Source organism: Phyllostomus hastatus, unplaced genomic scaffold (assembly GCF_019186645.2).
Source record: "Phyllostomus hastatus isolate PE091 unplaced genomic scaffold, TTU_PhHast_1.1 phas_scaffold_443, whole genome shotgun sequence".
NCBI classification, from domain to species: domain Eukaryota; kingdom Metazoa; phylum Chordata; class Mammalia; order Chiroptera; family Phyllostomidae; genus Phyllostomus; species Phyllostomus hastatus.
In genome coordinates, this window is record NW_025334031.1 from 282121 (window position 1) to 310048 (window position 27928).

Genomic DNA, 27928 nt, shown 5'->3' on the forward strand with positions numbered 1-27928 from the left:
GGAGAGGACAGGATGCGGCCCCAGCAGGGTCCAAAAAGACTTTATTTTTCTGGCATGAGGACAGGTCCCAGGGCCCCAGGGCCCCAGGCAGGCAGGGCTCAGGGTCCCACTCCCAGCTGTCCCTGGCCTCCTGCGGCACCATCGGAGGCGAGGGGCCAGTTACATGTCCTCCTCAGACACCAGGCAGTAGAAGTCCGTGCGGGCGCTGTAGTTGCGGGAGCCAAGGTCAGAGACGTCCACCTCGCTGCCCCGGGCCTCTCCCGGCGAGACCCCACTTGCATGCGGTGGAGCTGGTGGCTCCCCAAAGACAGGGCCTCGCACACCTGCGGAGGGGACACCACCAGGCCTGAAGCTGAGCTCCCTCCCTGCTCACCCTCCTGGGAGGTAACATTCGAGGGCCCAGAAGCTCTGGGCACGCCTTAGGCCCACGCGCCTCTGGGGAAGCTGTGTGGTGAGGGGTCCTGGGGGTGCCAAGCCCATTCACAGCCTGCAGGGACGAGTCCCGGCCACCTGAACCCCTTTCAGAGCTCCTCGAAGCTGTGAGCCCCCCTTCCATCCCAGGTAGAGTTCCTCAGGGTCAGGGGTGGGGCTGGGTGCACATACCCAGGTCCCCCTCGGGGTCCAGGTCCAGCTCCGGGTCCAGGGTCCGACCCTCGGAAACCTGGCCTCGCACAATCAGCATGGGGTCCTTGTCATCCTGCAGCCGGGTCTGCGGGTCTCCCTCCCTCGTTCGGTACTGCACCTTCCGCGGCAGCGCCAGCTGTAGCTCTTTCCAAAAGTCGGAGGAAGGCGTCTGGGGGCCAAGGTGGGGCTCTGAGCACGTGTGGACACGTGGGGGAGGCCCACGCTGGAAGTCCTGGCCCCAGACAAACACTCCAGGAAGCGCCCGCACTGGCTCCGGGAGCCTCAAAGGAGGCTGCTCGGGCAGCGCGCCACGGAACTCCGCCCACCCCGAAGCCCGCACCACCCTCCGCACCACGGAGCCGGGCCTCCAGCGCAGCAGGGTCACCAGGTGGCGGTGTTGGCGCAGCAGGAGCAGCGCAGGATGCTCGGGGTCGCGCCGCTGACCCTCGAAGGTGATGAAGATGGGTCTGCGCGTGAGCTCCAGCAGCCGGCACAGGCCCTCCCTGCGGGGGCGGGACCGTCAGCAGATCGCGGTTGGGCCCCGCCCCCACGGCCCCGCGCGACACCCACCGGAAGCTGTGGCTGCACCAGGCCCGCCCCAGGAAGGCGTCCGACAGCACCACGATGAGGCGCCGGCAGCGGCTCAGGTTCACCAGGAGGTCGGCGGAGGGCTCTGCGAAAAGCCGGTAGGCTGGGGCCCAGGGGGTCAGGGTCCACGGCGAGAGAGGGTGGGGCCCAACGAGAGGCGAGGCCAGGGCCGAGGGGCGGGGCCAGGGCCGAGGGGCGGGGCCAAGGGGTGTCTAGGAGGGGCGGGGCCCAGCGCGGGGGCGGAGCCCCGGAATCGCGTGCTGTTGTACCTGCCCGGGGCAGGAGGTCGCGGTCGTCCAGGAAGAGCTTGTAGCCCCGATGCCGCTCCAGCTGCGGCTTCAGGATGAAGTTCACGAACTTTCGATCTTCGGGGCTGTCGCTGTAGGAGACGTACGCGTCGTAGAGCTTCCCGTCTGCAGACGGCGGCGGGTCAGCGCGGCCCTTCCCAGGCCCGGCTGCCACTTCCAGGTGCCGTCCCTTAGGGCCCCCTCACCCTTCCCCCACATGGCGCACAGGACCGAGGCCCGCACCCCAGACGCAGACCCCGCCCACGACCCCTCCCCAGTACAGGATTCTTAGGGGGGCTCTAGAAACAGCAGACTGGCCTCCTGGCCCCTTTCTGCCGACCCTCTGCCCTCCCGGGCTGCGTGTGTCCCTCTCTCCTGGAATGCAAGCTCACGGGAGCCCTGCAGGGCTGGTGCGTCCTTATTGCCCACCTCCAGAGCCCCTCCGCTTGCCCGGGGCAGCCCCACCCTGAGGGAGCCGAGGGAGGCCGATCCGGCCAGGCCACCCGCCCACCTACCGTTCATCTCCACCTCCCCGTAGTTGTCTTGGTACCAGAGCTGCACGTTGAGCCGGCACTTCACGTAGAGCAGGGCCGCCAGAAGCAGGGCCAGCAGGACCAGCAGCGAGGCCAGCACGGCCGCCAGGTGGCCTGCGGGGCCTGGGGACAGAGCTGCGGCCTGAGCGGCTGCGGCCCTCACCCAGCCCCCTCCAGCCCCCAGCCTCCTCGGCCCCCTCCTACCTGTCCCCCTGAATCCCCCTCACCAGCTCTCCAGAGAGTGAAGGAGGAGGAGCTGACATTCCAGACAGAGCAGGTGAAGGCCCCGTAGTCCTCAGCACCCGTCAGGTTGACCCCCAGGACACTGGATACGAGCACCTCGGACGAGTTGGCCTCGACCCTGGGCAGACCGGGCCCCGCTCTGTCACCTGGGGCCTGAGGGCATCGGCGGACCCCCAGAGCCCCACCTGTCTGGGGTTCGCCGAGAGGCTGCAGCTGGGCCTCCCGGGGCAGCCCTCAGGCCATACGCTGAGAGAGGTGACAGAACCCGCTGAAGGCAGGTCTGTTCAGCGACGGTCGCCCTGATCCCGGGTCTGTGTCTGGGTCCCAGGGGCCCTCGGGTCCCAGGCTGGGGCCAACGGCCCACGCCTCGTTCAGGCCTCAGGACACTGCTGGCCCCCGTGGCCCTGGACGGTGGTGTACGGAGAGTGTCCGCAAGGGCCCTCTGTCCCTGCGGTTGCTGACTCTCAGTCTGTGTCCAGAGTGGCACTCTGCCCACGTCCCGTCTGGGGAGTCACTCCCCAGGTGGTTACGGACCAGGTGTGGGTCAGAGAGGCCGCCTGACGTGTGCGTGTCGGGGGTCCCTTACCAGGAGTCCTCGTGAAGGCCGTGGTGGCTGCCGTTGCCCAGTGGCAGCCCGTCTTTCAGCCACTGGACTGAGGGCAGAGGACAATGGGGCAGAGAGACCACCCAGGCCGTGCAGTTCAGAGTGACCACACTGCCCAGGGCTGGCGCCAGTGTCTGGTCTCCAGAAGGGGAGAGGAAGTCGGGGGGCCTGCTGCAGACATCTGCAGAAACATGACACACGGCAGGTCAGCCGCGCTCAGGGCACCTGGCTCCCACTCCCCGCAGGTGGTCTGTGGGCAGGAAGAACAGGCTGGCCAGAGGCATGTGTGGCTTGGTGGCCACACTATGTCTGTCCCAGGGTCTCATGGAGGGCAGGGCCTGGCATCTGGCTGCACGTCCACCCAGGACAAGAGCCCCAGGTCAAGGGGCAGGCACTGTAGCCTCAGCCCTGCCCCCTCCTGGGGGAGTTGCCATGAGCGTGGGCACCTTCCACCTGGGATCGGAGCCTGGGATCACAGCAGACCATGGGCGAACCTTCCCACCTCCCTGAGACCGGGACTTTCTCATCCTCAAACCGGGCTGAGGAGCACTAGAAGCAGTCAGAGAAGACAGCCCTCATCTCATACCACGTCCCCCAGCCACCCACATCTCCCTGCCCCCCCCCCCCGACTGTGCCCACCCCCACCGGCCTGAAGGAGGGTGAGCAGAGCTCGGGCAACATGGCAGCCGGGAGCCAGGGAGGTTCAGGAGGTGGGTGAGAGTGGGGCGCGTACCCCCGCCACCCGTCTACCTGCCATGGTCTGACCGGGCCCTCCTCCGGCAGGTTGGGCACGGTGCCAGCCCTGGCTGAGTGGGCTCCTCAGCTGAGCCGACCGGACCCCGAGGGCTGGGCGGGACTCCCTCTCTGTCTTCTCAGCGGGTCGGTCAGGGCGCCAGGATGGGTCAGAGGCTGCCGCCATCCCCAGAGAGCGAGTTAAACAAGAACAGGATGAGTTAACATGTAACTTTGGCCACAAACAGCACCTGCTGCCCCTTGGATGCCAGCGGAGCCCCAGAACAGTGTTGGAGCTGGAGCACCTCACACAGGCCTGGGAGGGGCCCTGGGGGGACCTTCCCCTGCCCCAGGGCCACTGTGATGGCCAGGGCAGGAGAGTGGGCACACACCCTCCGGCACCCTCTCCTTCACAGCCTCCCCCTGCACACCCCTCCCCTGCAGTCTCTGTGTGGCACACCCACCCCTACACACACAGCCCCTCCCCACACACCTGCACCGAACCCCACACCTCAGCACTCCGGTCCACACGCAGGCACGCACGGCACAGACTTGGATCGGTCCCTGCAGGGGCAGAGCCCCACCACACCAGGAGCCACGCACCCACCTCCTGTTGTCCCTCACTGTCACCAGCACGCATGCTGCACATGCTGCGGCCTCCCCTCAGCCAGGCCTGACGCCGTGGAGGGGCCTCGGGCTGGGCAGGCAGCAGAGGAGGAGGGTTCAGGCCCACGGCGGCCCGAGCAGCAGGCCGCCGTGGGAGGGCACCGAGTCACCTGGTTCCGGCTCTTTTCTCCAGCAGGGGATGCAGTCACAGAGGTCATTGACCTGTGCTTGGGAGCAAATTCTGCCCAGCTGGGCCCCTGGCCCAGCCCGAAGCCCCGAGGCCGCCCTGGACACGGCGCCAAAGGGGGTGAGGACCTGGCTTTGTTCTGGTGTTTGATCCGGACTTTTCCGTAGTTTCCTGGCCTCGCGGTCACATCCTCTCCTGAACCGAAACCCCACCCCGGCACCCACCCCTCCAGGCAGGCGGGCAGTGAGGTTCTCACAGCCCCGCCTGTCCCCGCCAGCTCCGCCTGCCACTGCTCTTCCTGTAGCTCTGAGTCAAGGGCTCCTTCCTCTGGGCCCGCCCCAGCCCACCGGGGCTGCACTTCCTGAGGCCAGGCCTGAGGTGTGGGGGAGGTGTCAGAGGCTGGAGCCGAGGGCAAGGTGAGGGGCTCTGGCAAGGAGACCCCTGGTTGGGGCTACCCTGCACACACAGGAGGAGGGCCAGCTGGGCAGGGTGGCCTGCTTCCTGGAGACCCCCCACGATGCCACCCCGGGAAAGCAGGGGACTCTCCATGTCCTCCCGCGCCCCCCCACCCCCACATCACAGTGAGCAGGCCCATGTGTCTCTAACCTCTGACCTCTCGGGGAGAGGGGTCCTATGGAAACTCCTGCCAATAATAGGGCCTTGATCAGGGATGTTTGCCCCCCCCCCACCACCACCTCCAAGGTGTAGACCCCAAACAGTGAGCAGTTACAAGTGGGCTGTGGTGTCAGTGTGGCCCTTGGTTTCAGGCTGGGGTGTGAGGATGGTGCCCCCCTTTCAGGAGAGGAAGTAAACAGGGGGCCTCGGAAGAGGCTCCCAGCTCTGTGCTGGGGGCAGCCAGCTTTGCCAGTTGTCACTGCTGACTCCGCCCCCAGACTGACCTAGGACTCGGAGGTCCCGCAGCAGGTGGCTGGTACTGATGTCCATAGACAAGGGTCCCTGCCCCAGCCCTCACCCACAGGGGGCCAGCAGCGGGGCACCTCTGAAGCAGCATCAGCTTTGCAACCCCCTTCCTCCGGCCCCAGCCCTGCCAGCCTCGCTGTGGCCCTCCAGCGCCTGGCCCAGGAGCCCAGGCAGGAAGCAGGGTGGAGCTCTCCCAGCGACCCCCACCAGCCTCGCTGCCTCTCAGAGCGTCCGCCAGGCTGCCCCCATCTGTGCCGCCAGCTCCCAGCTGCGCCTGGATGCCCCCTCCTGCACCAACATCTGCCCTCACCTCCGGGGGGAGCAGAAAAACCACCCACATGGTCGCAGGCTCGCTCTCAGAACAGTGTTTCTGAAACCAACCCCGCCCCCCCTTGCACCACCCAGCACCTTGGGCCCCACAACCGCGGTTTCTGGAAAGTCCAGGCTCCTTCCCCTCAGGTCTGCGCGGTGGGGCTGCTACCCCAGCCTCAGGAAGGGACTGGCCCCCAGCCGGCCACCGGGTTTGCGGCTCAGCACCCCATAGTTTCCTAGCGTCTGTCTCATCCAGGGCGCGCGGCCACTGCGCCTTGCGCGGTGCTGCGCCCCCGGAGCGTCTCTCCTGAATGAAGGAACCTGCGTGGAAAGCTGTGGCCTCGCAGGCCCTGGGGCTCCATCCTGCCCTCTCAGCCCACGATGCCCAGCTCTTCTACCCCACCTCACACCCCACACACTGCGACCCGCAGTCCCTGGGGTGGACCGGACTGAGTGCCTCCACCGTCCAGGTGCACCGCTCAGGCGGCCGGGGGCGCGCACAGACGGCGGGCACGCGCCGGCCGCGGCTTGGAGCGCGCAGGTGGCGGCAGCTCTGCCGGGCGACCGGCGCGCCCCGGCTCCGGCACTCTTCCCGGGTCGTTCCCCCAGCCCTGGGAGGCCTCTGGTCTGGGGTCTGGGATTGGGGCGTTGGTGGGTGTCCCAGCGTGTCCCGCTCCCCTCCCTCTCCTGCGCAGAGGCCACGAGGAAGCCGCTGCCTGCGTCCCGAGCCGCTGGGAGGCCCAAGAGGCGGGTAAGCGACGGGCTCGGGCTTCCGGGCGGGCGACGCGGGCAGCCAGGCGGACTCCGAGCTACTTCCTGCGGGACCGCGCCCGCGCAGAGGCTCCTCGGGGCAAGCAGCCCCCGCCGCCCCAAGTACCGGGCCTGGATCTGACTTCTGGGACTCGGCGACCTCCACTCACCCAGGTGGCTCTGAACCGTGACTGCCACTCGTCTGCTGCCAGGACGCGGGCCTTGCGAGCGACCGCGGGGGGGCGGGGCGGCTCACCTGGGGCAGGTGCGCAGCGGCGACAGCCCCGGCGGCGGCAACAGGTGCAGCCCCGCCCAACACCCAGGGCCGAGGGCGGACCCAAGTGTCCCGCTTTGCGCCCAAGGCTGGCGGGGAAGACAGTTAGGCGGCTCAGCGCCTCAGTCGGGAGCCCCAGGCCGGGCTTGTGGCCAAAGCGCACCAACGGGCCCTGAGAGCCCTGCATCCCAGGAGGGACCCCTTGGAGGTCCCTCTATCCCCAGGGGCACCTTTTGTGGCTTCTTCCTCCAGGAAGCCTGCCTTGACTCCAGCCCTGAAACCCCAGGTGCGGGGACCCGGGCCTCGGTAAGGTGCCCCTCCCTCGGAAGCCCATGGGAACCAGCAGGTGGAAGGCCAGGAGGCTACCACATTCAGACCTTTCCCCACCTGGGCCTCAGTTTCCCATCTAGCCCCGAGAGCAGACACAAGCCACCAGGGGCCCAGAAGTCGACACAAAGAGGTTTTTATTTTATTATCAAAAGTTCTGCTGGGTGGGGGGCAGGGCAGAGAGGAAGGGTCGGGGCCCTCTGACCAGCCAGCATGTGGGCGGGGCAGGACGGGCCCAGAAGTCAGAGGGAGGCCCGGGAAAGGCTGGTTTTCCTGTGTTGGGAGGTCGTGACGGCGTGAGGAGCACCCCCCCCCATTGTGTGGGTGGCCCCCCAGAGTTCAGGTGAGGGTTGTGCGAGCCTGAGCCCTAGCAGACAGATGGGGACAGATGGGGGCGCTGCTCACTGGTGCCGCAGACACACACACGGCGTCCCAGGACCCTCCCCCAAACACGGGCTTCCCGGGACACCCCTGCATACACACCCACATGCACACGAGCCCTCTCGCAGCCCCCCCACACACACACAGCCACGGGCGGGGGTCTCTCTCCTCGTGCCCAGCGAACACCTCGGGGCCCTTACACGTCTGTGCTCTTGGCACTGGCGCTGGAAGCAGGAGTGCAGTTGTGGGGGGCTCCAGGCCCCGGGCCGGGCTCGCACTGCCACCTCAGCCCCCCACACCACATCTTCTCCCGGAGCATCCGGTACTTTTCTTCCAGAACCTTGTTCTTCACCGACTGAGGCACGTCAGGCACGAACCAGGCGGCCACGAGCTTGATGCACAAGGCCACGTGCTGGGGGGACAGGCAGGGACTGAGCGGGGGGGGGGGGCGCACAGACGGGACTGGGGCCCAGGGAGGGGGCCCCCCAGTTCCAGCCCACCTCGAAGAGGATGAGGAAGACCAGGCGGATGGCCAGGAGGAACCAGAACTGCTCCGACAAGTTGTAGTCCTGAGCGTTGCGGTAGTCCCGGTACCTGGGGCGGGGAAGGGCCTAAGGTCAGGGGTCAGGAGTTCGGAGGGCACTCGTGGTGCACAGTGGCGGCGGGCGGGGGGGGGGGGCCCGAACCTGCACTCGGTGATGTTCTCGGAGCCTTCCGTCACGACTGGGTTCTCGAAGTCAGCCGTGCGGAACACGGACAGGCTGTGGTTGACGTAACCCGTGAGGCAGCTGGGGCGGGGGGAGAGGGGGCTGCAGGCGCGGCCCTTGCAGGCCTCCGGGGTGCTTCCCTGGAGCTAGTTCCTGTCTGGTGGGCCACCGGTCAGGGTGGGACACAGCGCAGACCCCCTCCTCCACCCCCCTGTACGGGAGAGGGGCCACCAGCCACCTCCACGGGCCGAGGGGGAACCTCAGGGTGGGAGCCCTTGAAGGCTGGAGGGGCTGGACGAGGACACTGCCCCGCCCTCTGGTGCCGGCGCAGGCCACCCAGGCTCTGACTTTGGGAGACAGGTGTTCAGGGGCTGCTCAGGACACAGCTGGTTCTGCGCCCCGCCCCCCCACCCAACACTGGGGCCCCAGTGAGCACTCGGGGCTCCAGCCCAGGGTCTGCAGGTCAGTGCAGGGCCCATGACTGGCAGCCTGCGCCCTTCTGCGGGCGGCCCTTGCGGGGCTGTGGTCGGGCCGGGCTTCCACGGGTCTCTGGACAGTCTGGGGCCCCCAGGGCCGTGTGGCAGCCCGTACTCGACCGAGGAAGAGGCGTCCTGCTGGCACGGGCCGTAGCGGTACTTGTACACCACTCGGGGGATGAACTCGGAGGTGAAGGCGATGACCATCCCGTTGGCGATGACCGCCAGCACGCCGATGGTCTCCAGCACCTGCAGCCAGGTCCCTGGGCCACAGCAGCAGGGTCGTCTGGTTCCTCGACCCGGAACCTCGCTCGGTGCAGCCCACCCCGCCCCACCTCCACCTGCCCATGCCCCAGGGCCTCGTCACGCCTCTGGGAAGGGCACCCCGTCGCTGCCGTGGGGCCAGGCCACTGATGAGGGGACCTGGCCCAAGGCCAAGGGGCCCCTCCTTGCTCTCTGTTCGTCCCTGCTGCCTGCCCGTCTCCGTGAGGCCAGTCTGGGTGGCTGAGGACACCTGCCCTCAGTCCCGCCCCAGCTGCTGGGCGCCCCCCTCCCTCAGCACCCTGTCCTCCAAGTCCAGCTTCTCTGCCTGGGCCCTCGAAGGGGGCTGCAGGCCCTTCAGCCCGATCCCGGGTCCGGCCGGAGGGGCCTGCAAAGTGCATGCCAGCCCCAGCTGTGCCTCTCCTGGAAGGGGCCTGAGCACACCCCCAGCCCCAGCCCCCTCTTTTCCCGCCCACGGAGACCTGGGGGAGTGTCTGCGGGGGCAGAGGGATCAGCGTGGGCTCAGCCCCCCTCGCCGCCCACGCCCCCAGGCTGGGCGCCCCGCCCTGCGCGGCAGCCCCGCGGGCCCCCTCACCGATGTCCTTGGCCTTGCGTGGCACCAGGCGCCGCTGCAGCCGGACCATCTTGATGGCGTCCAGGCGGATCTCCACGACATTGCTGAAGAAGGCGAGCAGCGGGGCGAGCGGGAAGGCGGCCACGAAGATGGTGGTGAAGCCGTACTGGATCACTGCGCGGGGCGGCGGCGGCGGCAGCAGCGCCCTGAGCTCCGGCCCCAGGCCCCGCCCCCTCCGCGCAGAGCCACACCCCGCCCGCCCCGCCCCGCCCCCTCCGCACAGAGCCACGCCCCCGCCCCGCCCCGCCCACGCACTCATCTCCATGAACTCGTCGAACAGGCTGAAGGTGTTCACCCGGTTCAGGCGGTAGTTGCGCTGCCAGCTCCTCAGCTCGGGGTCTTCGGACTCCCAGCCCCGCAGGGAGCGATACTTGAGAGTCAGCCACCTGGGGGTGACAGGGACCAGGTAGGAGACAGGGGAGGTGCCGGGGTGGAGGGTCCCTGTGGGCAGCCGGCTGGGGGCGGGGGCGGGCAGGGGGCGGGCAGGGGCGTCCTCACGGGCCCAGGTACTCCATGCAGTTGCTGAGCGTCTGCTTCAGACCCATGATGACGGCCATCTGCACGAACAGGTCCATCATGCAGCCGCTGAGGTGGCACTGCGGGCAGCGGGGGACGGCGGTCAGGCCCAGGAGGGGCAGCTCGGGAGCGGAGTGGCAGGGCACCCAGGGCAGACTGACCTCCTCCAGCTTCCACAGGCCCGCCAGGCGCAGGTACTTCCCAGGGTGACCGTTGATCCTAGGAGGACACCACAGCTTGCCTCTGGCCGGTGGGGGGGGGGTCGGGGGGCAGGAGGACCGAGGGGACGTGGGGACAGTGGTGAGGAGGGAAAGGAGCCTGTCCCCCCCTGCAGGTGAGCGAGACGCACACCCACATGGGCCACATGCATGCACACAGGTGCACCGGAGAAAGCCCGAGGTCACGTGCTGTAGACACAACCTGTTAGGAGGGGCCTCGGCCCCCCCCTTGGAAACTGGGCATGGGGTTACTCTGTGTTCAGATGGCCCGCTTTCCCTCGCGTGACAACAGACAGTGTGACCTGGGCCGCTCCGAAGGGCAGGCGCGGGTGCAGGCGCCCCTGCTGCGGTGCAGGACGGCTACCATTTAACTGACGCAGTTCCGGAACTGCGGTACACAGTTACAAAGAAAAAAGTTACAAAGTTTACAACAGTTGTAAAGTTACAAAGAAAAAAATCATTCTTCCGGGAAATGTGGCTATGTTCCTAGGACAAAACCAGCGGAAAGGCTGGATGACCAGCTGACAGGGGCCCAGAGGGGACACAGCCGACGGCGGGCTCCCACGGGTCCCTGGACGCTGCGAAGACCTCGGGAGCCGGAGCAGGAGGCGTCTGCTGCAGACACCTCCCACGGTGGTCGCACGAGGACGGAGAAAGTCGCATCTGGGGGCCCCACGTGGAGAAGGCTGGAGAACGTTACTCAAGAACATTAACAAAAACCTGCTCTCCGGTCGGTCGGAAGCCCGGGGTGGGGGCGTTTCGGGGTAGACAGGAGGATGCCCCACCCCCACCCCCAAAGACCTCCACGTCCTCCTCCCTGGAGCCTGTGACGGTCCTCTGACTCAGAAGAGGGCATTCAGGTTGCTATCTGCTGGCCTTAAAAGGGGGCCGTTCGTCATCCAGGACCAGCGGGGTGTGCCCCAAGCCGCTGGCTTTGCAGGCGGAGCAGGGAGGGGCCTCTGGGAGCTGGAGGCGGCAGAAGAGCCCCCCCGCCGCCCCCCACCCCCCACCCCCCGGGGCTTCCAGACAGACTGGGCCCTGCAGCACCTCGGCCGGAGCCCTGAAGTCTGCTCAGGGCGGCTGGTCCGCAGGACCGCACGCTAGTTAACTCCTGTAGCTGAAAGCCTCTCAGCAGGGGTCACTCGTGACGGCCGCGGAGGACACGAACCCCTGCCCGCCCCCCGGCATCGGTGCGGAAGCCTCCTGCGGCCTGAGACCGAACCTCACAGAGCGTCGATGGCGTCTGTCGGAGCGACCCTAAGGTTCGCCAGAGTGAAGAACCGAGCGGTCACCCGCCAGCACGGGGACAAGGACAAGGACAAGCCAGGAGAGAAACAGACGCTGGCCCATCCGGCAGTGAAGCCCGAACACCCAGCATGATGTCACAGCCGCTCTCCGAGAAGCAGAGCCCAGGAACCGCCCACAGCCAGGGCCCGGGCATTTGGCGGCGTGGAGACGGGGGCTTCCCTCCTCCGCCCTCCAGCGCCAGGAACCCCTCCTGCCCCGAAGACCTGACGCTCCAAACGCTGGAACTGGACCCATCTCAAGGGAATCACACGTTTGCATCGGGGTGGCAGGTGGCTACAGCCCGGGAAAAGGACGCCATAAGGAACCACGTGGAGCCCCGGCTGGCGTAGCTCAGTGGGTTGAGCACGGGCTGCGAACCAAAGTGTCGCAGGTTCGATTCCCAGTCAGGGTACATGCCTGGGTTGCAGGCCACAACCCCCAGCAACCGCACATGGATGTTTCCCTCTCTCTCTCTCTTTCTCCCTCCCTTCCCTCTCTAAAAATAAAATAAAATGAATAAAATCTTAAAAAAAGAAAGAAAGGCAAAAAGACAAGGTGAAGGAAAAGTCAGCTGTGATTGAAAAAGGAAAAAAAAGGTGAAGGAAATCTCTCCTGATGTTGACTCCAAGGACCAATGGGGGCTGTGAGAGAAAAGATAAAAAACCACACAGGACAAGAGTTCCGCAAAGACAGAGCGGAGGGGAAAGAATGCTTTGACCCAAGGAGAAGGTTAAAACTAAAAGGTGGTGAGCCAGAACAGGGTTGGGTTAGGAAGGACCCAGCAGCTTACCCGCGTGAGGGGGAGAGGAGCCCTAAACCATCCCCCAGTTTGAAGACGAGACCCCAAACTTCCAGCAGGGAAAGAACACAGTCCACCAGGAAGGAACAGCACTCAGACCCCCTGCACCTCCCTGGGCACCGGTTCCGCACGCTCGAACACAGCACAGCCGTGTCCTCTCGCGTCCTGGAAGGAAAACCCCCAAGCCCAGCGCCCGCCCCTGCGCGGTCCACTCGTGGGCGTCTCCGGGCTCACGGGGACTCGGAAAGCTCCTCTCCGACTCACTTCCTTCAGCAAAAAACAGATGCCAAGACCCAGGGGGAGAGGGCATGGGAGCCCCGGAGATGACAGTCCCCGCCCAGGGGCACGGGAGGCCCACCGAGCCGCCACCACCCAGCGCGGGGAGGGAGCTCGGCTCCCAGGGAAGGTGTCTGGGAAGAGAGGCGCCCGTGACACGGACGGTGTGACCGCGGGAGGCCGGTCAGCTTGGCGTGACGGGCGTGCAGGGAATGCAAGGCAATCGGAAACGCCGGGAAGACAGAGAGCCGGGCAGCAAAGAGAGGGTCAAAGGCAGAGCAAAGCGAACCACGCGGCGGTTTTAAGAAGCCGCTGGAGTCGAGTGGAAGGGAACCGCTCGGCCGAGACGCCACAGAGACCAGCAACGAGGCGCAGGCGAGAGGAGCAGCGTGCAGGAGAGCGACTGCGACGGTCAGGGAGTGCCGTGCAGCTGTAAAAAGAAAAAAAAGAAGAGAAAAGGGAGAAAAAGAGTAAGTGTCTGGGAAGAGGTCCGGCTGCAGCCGTCAGACGAGCCACGGTGGGCGCCACAGGCCCCCCAGGAGCCACGGAGGAGGAAGTGGTCCGTGCCTCGGGGGGCCGCGCCAGGACCGCCGGCTCTGTGCGCTGCACGGCCCCACCCCCGCCCCACCCGGCCGATAAAGCCGCAGGCTGGGGCACCGGGCCAAGCAAGGTCACGTCACCCATCGGATGGGTGGGCGCTGCGGTGGCCGCAAACACCCTGTCCCTAAGGGCACGGCCCTTGGTGAGCCCGTGCATCATGGCGTTGACCAGCTGGCATTTGCTCGGAGACCCTGTGGGGCCTGGAGGGGCCTGAGTTCTCCTGGGGGGTGACGGCCCCACGGCCATGTTCCCTGAGGTGGTGCCCGTGAGGCTGCCGGAAGGAACCCTGACACCCAGTGGGTCAGCAGACCGGTCCCCAAGCACAGGGAGCGGCGAGGGCTGCCACATGCACGGGGCACGAGCCATGGCCTTGCAGACACATCCCACCACACTCCCGGCAGCTCTTGCCCTGCAGCCTGGAGATGGCGCAGCATTCTCCTTTTTACCTAGTAAACAATTTAGGACAGTCAAAAAAAGACTCTCACTAATACCTTTTTTAAAAGGCACCTTGAAAATGAAAAGCCACCCCTAGCATGTGTGGCTCAGTGGATTGAGCGCCAGCCTGCAAATCACAGGGTCGCCAGTTCGATTCCCAGTCAGGGCACATGCCTGAATTGCAGGCCAGGTCCCCAGTAGGGGGCACACGAGAGGCAGCCACACATTGATGTTTCTTTCCCTCCCTGCTCTAAAAATAAATAAATCTTAAAAACAATTTTTTAAAGCGCAAGAGACTCAGAAGGGACAGAACCAGTGGCAGAGTGGGAGAAAAAGAGGCCCCACCCCCAGACAGGAGAGGCTGGTGGCTGCAGCAGAGGCCAGAAGGAGCGCCTTGCATTTGGGACATGAGCAGAAGCGAGACATCCAGTTGCAGGGCTGGACGACAAAGTGAGAAAAAGTCCCAAAAAGCTGGAACAAAAGCAGAGAAAAAAACCCACAAAAATTAGGTGGCCGCTTCAGAAGATTAAATTTCCAAAAAAGATTTGCAGAAGAGGAAGCAGAGGTAACAGATACAAGATGCTCAAAAACTCCTCAGGACTGAGGTTGTGAGGTCCTGCCCAGTGAGCCGACACAGCGGGCCTGCTGGTGTCCCCAGAACTCAGCAAAGGACAGGTGCCACCCCTGTCCAGAGCCACCTTCCTGAGAGACAGGGAACGCAGGTGCAGGGCAGCCAGGTGGGGCAGAGTGGGCAGCGGGGCCTTGAGGGGAAGAGGAGTCCGGGGGACCAGGGTTCTTGCTGAGCCCGTGCCAAGGGGGAGGCTGGGGGTGAGCCCGCGGGACACCCCGCCGGAAAGGCCTGTCCGCCTGGCGCCAGGGAGAGGTCTGGGCTGGAGCCAGGAGCGTGGGCCCCGCTGGTGGCTGGAGTCACAAGAAGGGGAACAGGAGCAAGCGAGACTGAGGAGGGAGAGGCAGGCGGGGCATGTCACCGTGGAGGGCTCTGTGAAAGGAGCGTGGCAGCCTGTGCGTGGCAGTGGGGACAGTCTGAGACGAAAGCCAGCCAGGCGGAGCAGGGACGGAGCACTGAAGCTCGTGAGAAAGACCTGCCGGACACGCAGCAGAGACATTCAGAAGCCAGGGGACAGGAGGAGAGGTTCAGTCACAACTGCCGTAGCAGGGACCCCTGGGACGGAGCCGCAAACGAGCACCTCCAGCCCCGGGGAGGGGCCGCCACTTAGAGGCCCCCACGAGCGAAGAGCATCTGATTCCCACCTGCCCTCCTCAGGGGGCCACGGGGACCTGGGGGCCTCCGCAGATGGAAGGGGCTCACAGGGCCCCGAGGGGAGGGGACAGACGCCAGACGCCGTCCTTGGCGTCTCTGGACACACTGGAGAGGCAGGGGCTCTTCAAAGCTCTGGGGGAGCTTGGGATCAGCTGCCCGCGTGTGTGTACTCGACAAAGTTAACCAGACACTGAGCAGACGGGGCAAGGATTTTCTCCAGAAAAGACAAAAGCATCTGTCGCCCTGGCTGGCGCAGCTCAGTGGATGGAGCGCGGGCTGCGAACCAAAGCGTCGCAGGTTCGATTCCCAGTCAGGGCACATGCCTGGGTTGCAGGCCACGGCCCCCAGCAACTGCACACTGATGTTTCTCTCTCTCTCTTCCTCCCTCCCTTCCCTCTCTAAAAATAAATAAATAAAATCTAAGACAAAAGAGTGTGCACTGATCGAAGCAGACACAGGCACTGTGCTGGGGAGGAAGGTAAGGGGAAGCATGTGCACATGTGTGACCTGGCAGCCCCGTGCGGCTCATTGGCGAAGCTCAGCGCTGGGAACAAGGCGCACACTACCCACTGCCCCGGCGGCACCCCACAAAGAACGCTCCTGGCGCACGGTGAACCGAGGCCCCCACCCACGCGGCCCCCGACGCAGCCCCCAGCACACTTCCGGCGTGGGGGGGGGAGATATGATCCGCAGGACAGAACCGCCCGTGCCCACGAGAGAGCCTGTGAGCGTGCAGGAGTCCCCGGCTCAGACCCGCGGACGGCGAGGCGGCGGCGCCCAGGGAAGCCCGGCCGACTGGGGCAGCTGCGGGCTTCCGCCACACCGGTCTGGAATGCGTCTCCTCCTGATCCGAGCGTGCGTTACTTTAAAACTGACAAAGAGCAGGCGTTCCCCTTTTTAAGGGGCAGAGAGCGGCCCTCACCTGCCCAGGATGAAGGCGATGTAGACCAGCGAGGAGAAGTGCGCAAAGAACTGCAGGGTGAAGAACTTGACGGTGAACTTGCTCTCTCTCTCCGAGAAGGTCCTGGGCTTCTCTGGAAAAACGCCCGGGCCGTTCCTCGCCCGTCCCTCAGCCCGTGACAGTCCCCCACTCCTGGTCAGTCCCGGTTCTGACGCTCAAGGACACCTGAACCCTCACCTGTGTCCCAGGCGGCGGCGCCTGCCCTCTGCTGGGAGAGGCCATGGAGACCACAGGAGGGGCCCGCCCCTCCCCACGTCCACTCCCCAGTATCCCCGGAAGCCAGGGCGGGGCTTGGGGTCCCTGCTCTCACCAAAGTCACAAAGCTTCAGGGCCACACGCTTGTTGATCTGCAGGGAAGGGAGACCAGAGGGCTCGCTCCGGGCCGCAGGAAGACTCCCCCCACCGCCCCCCGCCTTCCCCGCCCTGCCGACCCACCTTGGTCATGATGAGGATGGTCACGTAGTGCACCAGGGCCCCAGTCACCACCACGGCGGTGGTCACCTGATCCTCCAGGAAGGGCAAGGCGGAGTTGCTGAACATGTCGGAGGCCAGGACGCGGTAGACCACCAGGACGTGGGCCATGCCGATCATGATGCCGATCTGCGGGCGGGTGGCCAGGACGGTGGGCTCCGAGGGCAGCCCCCCGCCCGGCGGACAGCCCGCCAGGGGCTCCCCAAGAGTACCATGAACAGGGACAGGACCAGGATGACGGTGCTCCTCCAGTAGGAGTGCTGGTGCGTCTGCAGCTTGTAGTCCCGGCAGTTAATGAGTTCGAGCGCCACTTCCTCCTGGGGAGGGCGCCAGGCACGGCTCAGACACACACGGGACACGTGCGTCAGACGCGGGGGACACGTGCGTCAGACGCGGGGGACACGTGCCTCAGACGCGGGGGCGTGTGCGTCAGGCTCGGCGGAACCACGTTCGGGCCGCACAGGGCCCTGGGGAGAGACAGCTCCCGCCCGGGGCCGCCCGGCCCCACGCACCTGATCCTCGTCCCAGCCGTACAGGTCCCAGTGCAGGACCACGCGGGCTCGGTGCCGCTTCCAGAGCTCCAGGAACACTGTGGCTGCAGCGGGAGTGGGGAGGGGCGTCACGTGTGTCCCTGCGGTGGCGGCCAGGGTGCTGGGGGCAGGAGTGGCCCTGGAGCCCAGGCTGCGCCCCCCCAGGTGCCCACAGCAACTCACCCCACAGCGCCATGAAGATGGCAAACACCACAGTGCCCTCGTTGTCAAAGAGGTGGGTGAGCTGGGGGGAGGGACACTGGGGCTGGCCGTGTCCTCCCCCCACCACCTCCCCACCCAATGACACCCAGCTTCGCCAGGGCGGGAATAAGCCTGCACAGCCCTCCCGCGGGGCGAGCGGGCCTGGCGTGCCCCCCACGGCGGCAAACCTTAGCAAAGGTGCAGGTGTCCGAGAGGCGCTGGTACCTGCGGCGGTAGTCGCCGCGCGGGCACATGAAGACTTGGTGGGCTTCACAGATCTCCTTGCTGCGAGTGCAGGGACCGCTGGTAGGCTCCGCCCTAAGGCTCCGCCCCTGCCCCGTCCTGACCCCGCCCCACGCATTCCCCCCCACCCCTGGCCCCGCCCCTCCTCCCACTCAGCCGGGCCCCGCCCCCTGCCCGCCCCGCCCACCTGATCTGGCTGGCATTGAACAGCGAGAAGCCGCTGAGGAAGACGATGAGGCCGACCACTGCGGCCGGCACCAGCATGTAGGTGTACCAGCCCAGCCAGGCGAAGTACAGGGCCACCTTCTCGCCGAAGTAGTACCTGCGGGCACAGATGCCCCTTCTCAGGGGCCCCGCCTCACGGGGCGCGGGGGAGTGGGGGGGAACGGTGCGGGCCAGGGCAGGGTGGGTGGGGCAAACCACGGGGCGGGGGGGCGAGGGGAGAGGACTGACGGCGTAAGCGGGGCGCGCGGACACGTTTGCTATAGGTACAGGCGTGTCTGTGGGTGCACAGGTGGGTCACGGTGGCACACAGGTGTGTCTGTGAGGGGGACACAGGTGGTTTTCGGGGTCAGGGTTACCTGATGTCGTCAATGGGCTGCTTGCGGAACAAGTTTCTCCACCGGGCCCATTTCACCTCCAGCTCTTCCTCCCCCTGGGCACGGGCGACCCACAGGGTCAGTGTCCTGCCTCCAGCCCCGCCGCCCCCCCCCCGGGGCAGCCCTCACCCCGCCACCCCGCCTCTCACCTGGTGCAAGGGAAACCTGGTCTCGAAGACCCCGTCATTCATCAAGTCCCCGAACGTGTCTAAGGCCACAGAGAGTCTCGGGTCCCAGGGGAGCGAGGTGGGGGAGGACCCCGCCACCTTCCTCCCACCTCAACACCCCTGGTGGGCCACCGCCTCGGCCACCCGCCCCTCCCGTCCTCACCACCAGCCGCCGTCTTGCTGTTCAGGATGAAGTTGACGATTCGGATTCTGGAACGCAAGGGCTGGTTCAGGGGGGCCCCGGGTACCTCAGTGGGGCCCACCCCCTCTCTGGCCAGGTATGGAGCCCCACAGCCTACCTGCCTCACGGCCAGACCCGAGCCCAGACCCAGGGCTCATCTAGGAGCCGTCCCTTGACCTCCTTGGGTCCTCCCAGGTGCAGCCACCTCGTGGCTCCAGGACAGAGCCCCGCCCCCCCGGGAGTGGCCCCTCTCCTTCCAGGGCCCCAGGAGCCTGGCCTGGCCACCCCACTGCCAATCGCACGCTGGAGCCCCCACACGTCCAGAGCCCACCCTGTGCCTTCAGGAACATGAATCCTGTTTTCTCTCGCTTTTATTGAAAGATTTTATCTATGTATTTTAGAGAGGAAGAGGGGAAGAAAGAGAGGGAGAGAAACATCGGTGTGTGGTGGCCTCTCTCGCACCCCCTGCTGGGGACCTGGCCCACAACCCAGGCCTGTGCTCTGACTGGGAATTGAACCAGCGACCCTTTGGCTCACAGGCCGGTGCTCAGTCCTCAGAGCCACACCAGCCAGGGCTTTTTTTTTTCTTTTTTTGTGTGTGTGTACATGAATCCTCTGTATATCCACAGAAGCTCTTTGGCCTATGTGAAGACTAGAGCTCAGAGAGGTTGAGTAATTTGCCTAGGGCCACACAGCTAGGAAGTGGCAGGATGGAGCATCTCACTGCAGAGCCACACTCTTCCTGAGCACCCTCCGATGAGACGTGGTCCCCGGGACTTCCCAGGGCACTCACCCCCGCGGCTCCCCCCAGGCCCCACCAAGCTGCCTCTCCTCCTTGTCCTCGCTCTGCTCCTCCCCGAGACCGCTGCCCTGGGTTCCCAGCAGCCCCCTCCACGGCCTCGAGTGCACGTGCCGGGAGGGTCCTTTGCCAGTTTCCACTGACAGTGCCCCGCTGAGCTCGGGGGGCCTGGGATGAGGCAGGCAGGTGATGGAGGAGGGGTGTGGGGAAGGCGGGTGGACCAGCTTGCAAGGCTGGAGGGTAAGGGGGAGGAGCAGGTGCTGGGGGAGAGAGGAGGGGGGGTTTCCGGGGAGGCGGGGGCAGGTGGCTGCGGAGGGCCATGGGGTCTGGAGTGGAGAGGTGGGGACCGCATCTGGGCGCAAAGCCAGGAGGGATGGCTCTGGGGGTCTCTCTCAGAGCCTCTCTGAACCTGCCCATGTCACTTCCAGAACACACCAAAAGGACTGTCATCGCCCTTTTCACAGGGGTGGGGACTGTGGCACAGGGCCCAGAGGCCGTCCTTGGGAGCCCCTCCTGCCTGGACCGGGCATGCGCGCGGTGGGCAGGGTCCTCCTGGGCGGGCCCCTCACCTGGTGGTGGCTGGGATGGGCGTCGGCCAGGGCGGCTCCACTTTGGGCGCCGGCTCCTCGGGCTCCATGAGGAGCGTGCGGTACAGGCTGAAGATCCTGTTGTCGGCTTTGATGGCGAAGAACACCTTCTCCTGGTCCTTCTTCACCTGGGCAGGGCCGGGCCGGGCAGGACTCTCCGTTCTACCTGGGGACCCTCCCGCCCTCCACCCACGGCCGCTGACCTGGCCCCTTCACCCCAGGCCCAAGGCCACGGGAAGCCCCTCCAGACCCCTCCCCGGACCCGCCTGGCGCCCACGACCCCTGCCCGCTGTGCCGGCCCACCTTGTACTGGAAGCCCTTTCTTTTCAGTTCCTCCAGGAACTTCCACTGCTTGTGGACTGCCCTGGGGTTTCGCTGGGTGCGGTAGTCGGCGACGAGGATGTAGTCCGGCTGGTCGGTCTGCAGGAGGGAGGCAAGGGCCAGGCGCAGGGCTGGGCTCGGCGCGGGAGAGCGGGAGGGGCCGGGCCTAGGGGGGCTGGAGCGGAGACTCACCTCGGCAGGGCTGACCTCCATCAGCGGCAGGCTCTCCCCCTCGTTCCTCATCAGGATGTGCAGGTGCTGCGCGCCCTGGGGCGGGGACAGAGGCGGGTTTGGGGACAGAGGCCCAGAGCCCCTGAAGCCCCAAGATGCAAACGGGGGTTTCACAGGCAAGGAGCACCCACAGGGGAGGACCGGGTACGCCAGGTACACGGGAAGACCGGGAAACACAAGGCAGGTGACCCAGAGGCACTGCCTTTCACCTACTCGGTCGCAGACATTTTAAGGGGCTGGCAGCTCCGGAGCCGGCAGAACCCCCGCGTGCTGCCCTGGTGCGCGCTCGGCCGTGTGAGTTGGGAGGACAGCTGGTCTCCCACGGCCGGGCCTGACCCCGCCTGGAGACGCGGTCAGGGCGCACGGGGGCAAACGGTTTTCACAGCGGACGGTGGAAAGAACCTGCATTCCCACCAGCGGGCGGAGGGGTGGAGACACCGTGCTCCCCCTCCCACGGTGGCAGGCCACACCCCCGAAACTCGAAGGGGCCGCGGCCTCACACACACGGGGCATCGGGGACAAACCTGACCTGGCACCTCGGTCGGTGAGACTCACTCGGACGAGGACCTGCGGGGGCATCTGGGACAGACACACGGACGCTGCCACCAGCGAGCGGCACCGCAGGAGAAAGTGGCTGCATGCCGGCCACCATCTGCCCGAGTCTCCTGCCTCACGGCACTGGCGGGGGCCCCCGGGTGCAGTATCAGCCTACCCTGAGGCTGCGCTTAGTGACCGGTGGAAAAGGCGCCCACCCCCAGGCCGTCACGGTCAAGGTTGCGGGACGTCACTTAGATGTGAGGGGCCCTCAGGGACTGTGCTGTGACCCTGTGCGGTCGCCTCGCTAAAACCCGTGGTCCCGCCGCCTGTCACGGGGCCCCCTGCAGAGCTGAGCTGCGGACAAGGAGGGGCAGAGGGGCCATCCCAGACGCGAGGGGGCCAATGCCACACAGGCCCCTGCACCGGCTGGGGCAGGAAAGGACCCAGGGGGGAGGCTGGTGACCTCGAGGCGTCTGTGGTGGGCTCCTAGTTCTGACCAGTGCCCCAGGCGACGGGCAAGACTTCGGGGGAAGCCGGGCAGAGGGCGCCCCGCTCTCTATCACTCTTTTTAAAAAATATTTCATCTGTTCATTTCGAGAGAGGGGAAGGGAGGGAGAAGGAACGGGAAAGAAACACCCATGTGTGGCTGCCTCTCGTGTGCCCCACGCTGGGACCTGGCCTGCAACCCAGGCTTGTGCCCCAGACCGGGAATCGAACCGGCGACCCCTCGGTTCGCAGGCAGCACTCAATCCGCTGAGCCACGCCAGCCAGGGCTGGTGCCCTTTTAGCCCTGACAGGTGTGCCGAACCTGCGGGAGCAGGAGTCGAGGTGGGGCAGCTGGGGGCCCATTTACCCCAGCGAGCAGGCTCTGAGGGCTGAGACAAAGTGACCCAGGGCCGCTCCGCTGGGGGAGCCGGGTGGCTGAGGGGTGGGGGACAGGGCAGACTCTCAGAGCAGGTCACTCGAGGGGGCCCTGGGCTGACACGCAGGAGAGGACCCTGGCTTTGGAGCTGAGAGCCAGGGGACGCCGACACTGTGCGCCCTCAGGGGAGGTCAGCCACCTCCTCCCGTCTTGTCCCCGACGCCCCACGGGGCTTGACGCCACACACCCAGCGTCCTGTGCCCCCAGCACGGCCTGAGCACACTGGCAGTGTGTGTAACTGGGACCCCCACCTGCCCCCCAAGGATGCACAGGATCCCGGGGGGACAGGCACCTGCTGCATCCCCGTGTAGGGCTCAGGGGGCAATCTGGGGGCTGTGTCCACAGGAGAACCCGCCCCAGGCCAACTGCTGGCAGGTCTGGGCACCTCCCGCTCCCCCATGGCCCTGGGCTTCTGCCCCGGCCTCCTGCCCCTGGGGAGTGCTGGCCCCTCTTCCCGCTCACAGCCCTCACACCCCGCTCCAGCCGCCCACGACCAGCACGTTGGCCCCGCTGGCCCCCGCCTGCTAGCCTGCCCCTTCTCCAACCGCATTCCTGCCAAGCTCACGCAGGCCTCTTCCAGGAAGCCCGCCCGGACTGCTCCAGCCAGTCTGACCTCCAGGATGACCAGCCGCATTTGAATTTCAGATACACAATCCTCATTCGCGTACGTATGTCCCAACTGTTACCATGGGGCGTAATTATACTAGGAAGATTGTTGCCCTGGCCGGTGTGGCTCACTGGATTGAGCTCTGGCCTTCGAACTGAAGGGTCGCTGGTTCGATTCCCAGTCAGGGCACATGCCTGGGTGGGAGGCAATGCTTCTCTCCCTCTCTTTCTCCCTCCCTTCCTCCCCTCTCTCTAAAAATAAATAAATAAAAATATTTTAAAAATTGTTTATGTGCAGTGTTTAGCCACAGGAGCCAGAAACCGCTGAACCACAGGTGCTATGGCATTGGACACCATGGTCCCGCAGAGATGGGGCTGGTGCCGGCCCAGGCACTGAGCCTGTCACCCCTGTGGGCCACGGGGCCCACCCTGGCCCTCTGTCCCCCTTTCCTCCAGCATCTGCTCTCTCCCTGCCTGGCCTCCCCCCCCCCCCGCCCTGCAGGCTCCTGGGCACTCCCTGCCCGCCCACCAGCGGCCCACACACACCTGCACTCAGGTGTGGCTTGCGGCACCTGAAACTGCTCCCCCGTCCTGGGCCAGAGGACAGGCCTGCCTTTCACAGACGAGGGTTCAGGAAGGAACAGGGCTGAGGTGCCGCTGTTCCGGGGAACAGAGTCGAGGCTCGACCAGAAAGGACGGGGACTTTAGTGTCACCAACGTCACAACTGGACTCTGGACGCCCGGCTCCAGGGTCTGTCCCGGAGGGTCTTCACATCCCTTCCAGCCCCACCCCGACAGGCTCACCCACGGCTCCGACGAGGGAGCTTCCTGAGACGCGCAGCTCCGGGAGACCCTCCCCAACCCCCCGGCCGGGACACTGAGGGTTGCAGCTGACAGAGCCCCCTCTGTCCCTCCCATCCAGTCTGGCCCCGGGTCGCCGGCGGGACCCAGGGCACGGCTGTGCAGAAGCGACCACCACCCGGCCTGGCCCGGCGGCTGCGTGGAGCGCACGCTTGTGACACCGCCCCACCTGCATGCAGACACCTGTGGGCCCCCCTCCGTACTCCCGAGGGTCACATCTCACCCCGGCCCTCCTAGCTCAGCCTCGAAGGCACGGTGCAGTGTCACCGCTCAGCGAGGGGACATGCCTGTCCCCACCAAGGTGTACACCACCCTGGCTGGCCCAGCCCGATGCCCTCCGACCACCTTTCCTGGGCAAATGCCCCACCTGGATCCGCCTGCTCACAGCTCCCGGAGCAGGTTGTCGGCCCCTCCACCACCCCTCCAGCTCTCCAGCTGTGTCATCCGTCAGTTCCTTCTCCTGTGTGCCGGCCACCCCCCACCCCAGACCCTCACTGAGGAGGCGGCCGGCCCTGTGCGCAGCCCTCAAGGGCAGTGGAAGTGGACACCGGGGCCTGGAGCTTGGCCTTGTGGGGCAAGGGGTTGGCAGGAGGCGAAAAAATGGGAGCAGCTCCTGGGAGGGGGAAAGGTGTGTGGACAGGCCCTGAGGGGCAGGTGCGACCAGCGCCCGGGGACTCGGCCCTCAGCACCTCTGGGGACTCTGGAGTCGCACTCCTGGGGACCTGGCCCTCGGTGCGGCTGAGGCTTGGTAGTCAGTCACTCCCCGCCGGGGACAGGGCCCTGAGCACTTCGGAAGCACAGAGAGCAACACGGTGAGGCTGGGGGCTGGCAGGAGGCAGACCAGGGAGGGCTGTGCGGGCATCTAGGGGCTTGGACTTCCCTCCGCTGGGGGCACCTGGGAGCCGGGGGGGCAGGGACGTGGGCAGGGAAGGGGCACGCTCACACCTGGCTGGGGGCCGAGTCTGGCCGTCTGCATCGGAACCTTCCCTTCGAAGGTGGTTGCTCTCACCTCGGCCGGGCCAGGCGCGGCCTTTCCACCCACCCTAAGCCAGCCCCAGGCCTCTCCTCCGCCCCAGCACGGACCCACCTGACTTGACCACTTGACCGGCATGAGAGGAAGGGGCCAGCCGGGGCCTGGGGGTCCTGCTGAGGGATGCCAGGATACCAGGGTGCCAGGGCTGGCTCTGGAAGGACTGAGGAGCCGCCCCCGCCCCGCCACGGCAGAGGTGGGGCCGAAGGCTACCTCTAGGCCCACACCTGGGAGGGCCCTGGTGGCCCAGTGGGAGGCTGGTTTCGCTCTCCACCTCACGTGGGTCTCCTTCTGGCAGCCCAGGTGCTGACCCTGCCCTGCGACCTCTTCCTGGTGCCAGGAACACAGGTATCTGCCTGGGCTGTTCTCCTGCCCACCTTCCCGGGGCCCCTCACAGCCTCCTGCTCTGCTCCCCAAATCAGAACCCGGCAGCCCTCAGCCGGCTTCCACCGTGCCCGGGGCAGGACCCCAGGGAGCAGAGAGGGCCCAGCTGGCCACCCTGGGCCTCCCCAACCCAAGGTCAGCCCACGCTGGAGGCCCCCACCCCCCACCCCGGCCCTGCCTCCTTGGTCCCAGCTGCAGGGCAAAGCTGCCCAGTCTGAGGGTTCTCGCCCTGACTCGGGAACTGGGGGTGGACATGCCTGCCAACTCGAGCCCCCACGCACGGGGACCCCCACCCTGCAGTCGCCGCACCCACCCGGGGCTGCTCTGCCCCTCTGCCCCGCCTCAGAGATGGGAAGCCAAGCGCCCGCCCAGGACTCTCTGGGATCCTCCGCCCGCTCCAGGAGCCGGCAGGGACTCCCCAGATGGGGCTGGAGGGGCTGGCTAGAGGGGTCGCTGGTGTGGGCCCCTCCCGGCGCCAACTCACCGGCATGGTGGCGACCCCGCGGTGTCCCCGAGTCCGGCCAGCGGAGGCCTCTCGCACCGGCGGGACTGCCGTGTCCCGGGCGGTACCTGACTTCCGCGTGGGACTCACCTCCCTCCTCCCGCCCGGCCTCCTGCCTGCTCCCGGGTTGGTCCCTCCACCCGGCCGCCGGTGGCAGTGGGGAGGAGCCAGCAGCACGGGGGCGGCGGAGGGCACACCCTTCCCCTAGTCCCTTCACTCTCACCTGCTCTCACCTGCAGAGAAGGTTTCGCCTGTAAGACACCCCGCCACAGGGGGGCGGGAGGGGGTGGGGGCGGCACAGGAGCACGCCCCAGTGCCCCAGCTCCGTGGCTCGCCTGCACTGTTCCTGACCCCAGGTCCCCTCCAGCACCCAACCCTCCACCCACTAAGTCCAGAGTCAGTTGGTTCCCTTGGAGGAGAAACTGGGGCATGGAGGATGGAGGATGAAACAGATCCCCAAGAGAAACTGTGTCTCTTCCACCCAGAGCCGCTGCTTTGTGGAAGCCAGCTGGGGGGGTGGGCAGCGAGGAGCCCTTGGCGTCCAAGGATGCATCGCTAGCCGCCCCCCCCCCCAGAGCATGTCTGCTGTGTTCCGTGGGCGCCCACAGCCAAGGGGAAGGCTCTGGGGCTGCCTGCTGCCCCCATGGGGAGGTGGGCTCTGAAACCACCCGGGCTCTGAACGCTGAGGACGCCTGGGGACACTGAGCAGCTTGGGGGCACACCCAGCGTCACGGGGGGGGGGGCGGTGGCTCCCAGGACGTCCTGGGAGCAGGGGGCACCGGGTGCTGGGGTGCGTGCGTTCTCATCATGCAGCCTATGCGCAGCCTTGTGGTTCAGACCTGGGATGGGCACGTTTGCTCTGGGTTCCCCAGGACCTCACGGCCCCACCCACATTTCCGCTTGGGGGACCCATGGCCGGCTGGGACAGCGGCCAGGGCCGGGACTGAGCGCTGCGAGGCTGTGACGGTGGCACAGACGAGGGGGGGGAGGGGCAGCGGAGACCCCGCGCCGCTCTGAGGGCTCGCCCACGGCGCCTCGTGACGGGTGCGACAGAAACGCCCTGCGGTGGCTGGGAGAAGCGTCTGCGGGCGCCCGGTCCGCGACGCCCTACCGACGGCTGCGTTGCCACTTTAAAAACGGGTGCCACCACCTGGCTGCAAACGGCTGCCCCAGCCCCAGGGACCCTGTCTGCACTTGAGGCGGCAGGGAAAGGAGGGCGCGAAGGAGAGACACTCCCTTCACGGGACTCGTCTCCCGGCCACGCCTCGCTGCGTGGAAGCCTGAGACCTGGGACCACTGTCCCCAAGATAGAAGGCGGAAGGGCACAGAGGGCAGCCGGGGTCTCTGCCACAGGCCCGAGGGCCTCCCGTGCCGAGTTCGGGCGCAGGAAACGGGCAGCGGGGGGTGGAGCTTCGTCGGAACTCCTCCGGGTCCACGCGGCACTCCGACCCCCCCAGGCTGCCGCTCAGCCCGGGTGCGTCTGCGTTTGCGTTCCGCGGAAACAGTGCGTCTGCACCGCTGCCCTCCCGTCCCCGTCCCACGTCCTTACTGTCCGCACCCAGCCACACTGCCGCGGACACACGGCCCTCACCCCCACCTTCCGGGCGGTGGGGTGCTCAGGGGTCCGCTCCTGCGGCCTCTCTGACCTGGGGCGCAGGGGGCGGGGGGAGGGGCCCGCGGCGCACAGGCCGGCCCCCGTGGGGGTGGGGGAGGAATGAAAAAAGGGCAGGTCTCCTCGAGTCCCCTCTGCAGAGAAAACAGGACGAGCCCTTTTGGAACGTAACTCAGCGGTCAGGATCAAAAGCCTTAAAATTGTTTACACTTTGGTCCACTGATTTAACTTTTTGTAAAGTTAACTGCCCCAAGGAAAAGTCCCAGAATAAGGCATCTATGGTGGACGAGTGCGTCTGCGGAGGTGAAGGCTGTGAGCCCCGCGGGCGGTCGGCCGGCCCTGGGGAAGCGTCTGAGCGCCGCGCTCCGCCCTCGCGCGGAGTGAGCAGCCGTGGACATGCCGGCCTTCCACGACTGGGCGAGAGCACGGGAAGTGCTTGCCTCACGCTCCGTGGAAAGCGGGCTGCAAACGCGCATCCGTGCTGGTCTCGCCCGGGTTAAGATGCACGCACGCGCTGGAAGAGCAGCCTGGAGCCGGGCTGTTCGTGCGGCTTTCATGCCAACGGCGGACGGTGGGGCGGGGGCGTGGGGGGGTGCTTCTCTTCCTTTCGGTTGCTGTTTTCACGTTCTCACACTATAGAAGGCACTTTCATACACTTTATTACTAACTTCACTTTACTGCCGCGAGTGTGTCCCGAGAAGAAGCCGCCACACGGTGTGGCCAGCCCCACGGAGGCGGGTGGCCCCGGCGGCCCGGCCGTGGGCAGGGCCGACCCTGTCCTGTCTGCCGCAGAGAACTTCGGTCTTCCGTCGCGGCCCACGTGGCCCTCTGGCTCTTCCCTGTGGACCCTGGACCCTGCTCCCTCCCCTCCCCTCCCTCCTCCAACGCCAGAGAGCCCTGCCTGCCTGGGGCAGGCTCCCCTCCCACTTCCCCCGGGGGGCACCTCAGACCCTCTCCACTGGGGGCAGAGGCCGCCCCACAGTGGAGGTGCAGACGACCAAGCCTGCAGGTGTGCCCCGGGGAAGCCCCACAGGCAAGAGCGAGCACCCCCCCACCCCCGTCCACCCAGCCCCAGGGGCCTGCATGGGCCCCTGGGGCTTCCTGAGTCATCTCTGGGCTGGTCCCAGGCCCCCGGCCCCCACCTCTTTGGCTGCAGGCCCCTGCAGGGGAGACCCCTCTCCCAGCTGGGCCTCTGGTCCTCGGGTCTGCAGGGAGCGGGTCCTCCCTTGTCACGCCAGGGTGGGGACCCGGCCGCTGAGGTCCCCACCTGAGAGACACTTCTGTCTCCCTGCTGCTCCCTCCAGCCTTAAGTTCTCACCAGTT

The 27928-nt window shown here is 66.6% G+C and overlaps 2 protein-coding genes and 2 long non-coding RNA genes across 10 annotated transcripts; 2 read left to right on the forward strand and 2 right to left on the reverse strand.

Annotated features, from left to right (window-relative positions):
• Positions 1-24: 24 nt before the first annotated feature.
• SIGIRR (single Ig and TIR domain containing) lies at positions 25-6700 on the reverse strand. Of its 6 annotated transcripts, none has more exons than XM_045821009.1 (10): positions 6558-6700; positions 3630-3788; positions 2862-3060; positions 2260-2393; positions 2015-2155; positions 1482-1625; positions 1195-1297; positions 977-1127; positions 604-793; positions 25-323 (listed from the first exon to the last, which is right to left on the reverse strand). In XM_045821009.1, the coding sequence occupies exons 2-10, from the start codon at positions 3634-3636 to the stop codon at positions 160-162; spliced, it is 1233 nt and encodes a 410-aa protein (XP_045676965.1). In that variant the 5' UTR covers positions 3637-3788; positions 6558-6700; the 3' UTR covers positions 25-159. The 6 variants fall into 6 exon arrangements, with proteins under 6 accessions (XP_045676965.1, XP_045676968.1, XP_045676963.1 ...); XM_045821012.1 differs by lacking the exon at positions 6558-6700 and adding an exon at positions 4388-4683; XM_045821007.1 differs by lacking the exon at positions 6558-6700 and adding an exon at positions 4215-4639.
• On the forward strand, positions 6151-9564 carry LOC123807303. Its single transcript, XR_006783621.1, has 3 exons — positions 6151-6388; positions 6914-7121; positions 9437-9564. It is a non-coding gene; the product is annotated as an uncharacterized LOC123807303 (long non-coding RNA).
• ANO9 (anoctamin 9) lies at positions 7109-27888 on the reverse strand. Of its 2 annotated transcripts, none has more exons than XM_045821005.1 (24): positions 27748-27888; positions 20113-20187; positions 19903-20019; positions 19582-19727; positions 18196-18242; positions 18015-18073; positions 17848-17921; positions 17454-17588; positions 17212-17308; positions 17006-17066; positions 16805-16887; positions 16505-16609; positions 16257-16421; positions 16132-16168; positions 15783-15894; positions 10125-10182; positions 9946-10043; positions 9703-9833; positions 9409-9561; positions 8668-8815; positions 8056-8157; positions 7870-7963; positions 7570-7781; positions 7109-7355 (listed from the first exon to the last, which is right to left on the reverse strand). In XM_045821005.1, exons 2-24 carry the CDS (start codon positions 20161-20163, stop codon positions 7328-7330), a joined length of 2313 nt encoding a protein of 770 aa, XP_045676961.1. In that variant the 5' UTR covers positions 20164-20187; positions 27748-27888; the 3' UTR covers positions 7109-7327. The 2 variants fall into 2 exon arrangements, with proteins under 2 accessions (XP_045676961.1, XP_045676960.1); XM_045821004.1 differs by lacking the exon at positions 27748-27888 and adding an exon at positions 24976-25085.
• LOC123807304 lies at positions 9720-11169 on the forward strand. The gene is made up of 3 exons (XR_006783622.1): positions 9720-9853; positions 10017-10157; positions 10672-11169. It is a non-coding gene; the product is annotated as an uncharacterized LOC123807304 (long non-coding RNA).
• Positions 27889-27928: the final 40 nt, after the last annotated feature.

Coding starts and splice junctions, on each gene's coding strand:
- ANO9 (XM_045821004.1), bottom strand. Junction 19,728..19,902: donor GAAAGGGCTTCCAGTACAAG/GTGGGCCGGCAC, acceptor GGCCCTGCCCAG/GTGAAGAAGGACCAGGAGAA. Junction 10,044..10,124: donor GCCTGTGGAAGCTGGAGGAG/GTCAGTCTGCCC, acceptor CGCTGCCCGCAG/TGCCACCTCAGCGGCTGCAT.
- SIGIRR (XM_045821007.1), bottom strand. CDS start 4,260: ATGTGCAGCATGCGTGCTGGTGACAGTGAGGGACAACAGGAGGTGG. Junction 1,626..2,014: donor CGGGGAGGTGGAGATGAACG/GTAGGTGGGCGG, acceptor CGCCGTCTGCAG/ACGGGAAGCTCTACGACGCG. Junction 794..976: donor GCTGGAGGCCCGGCTCCGTG/GTGCGGAGGGTG, acceptor CTTGGCCCCCAG/ACGCCTTCCTCCGACTTTTG.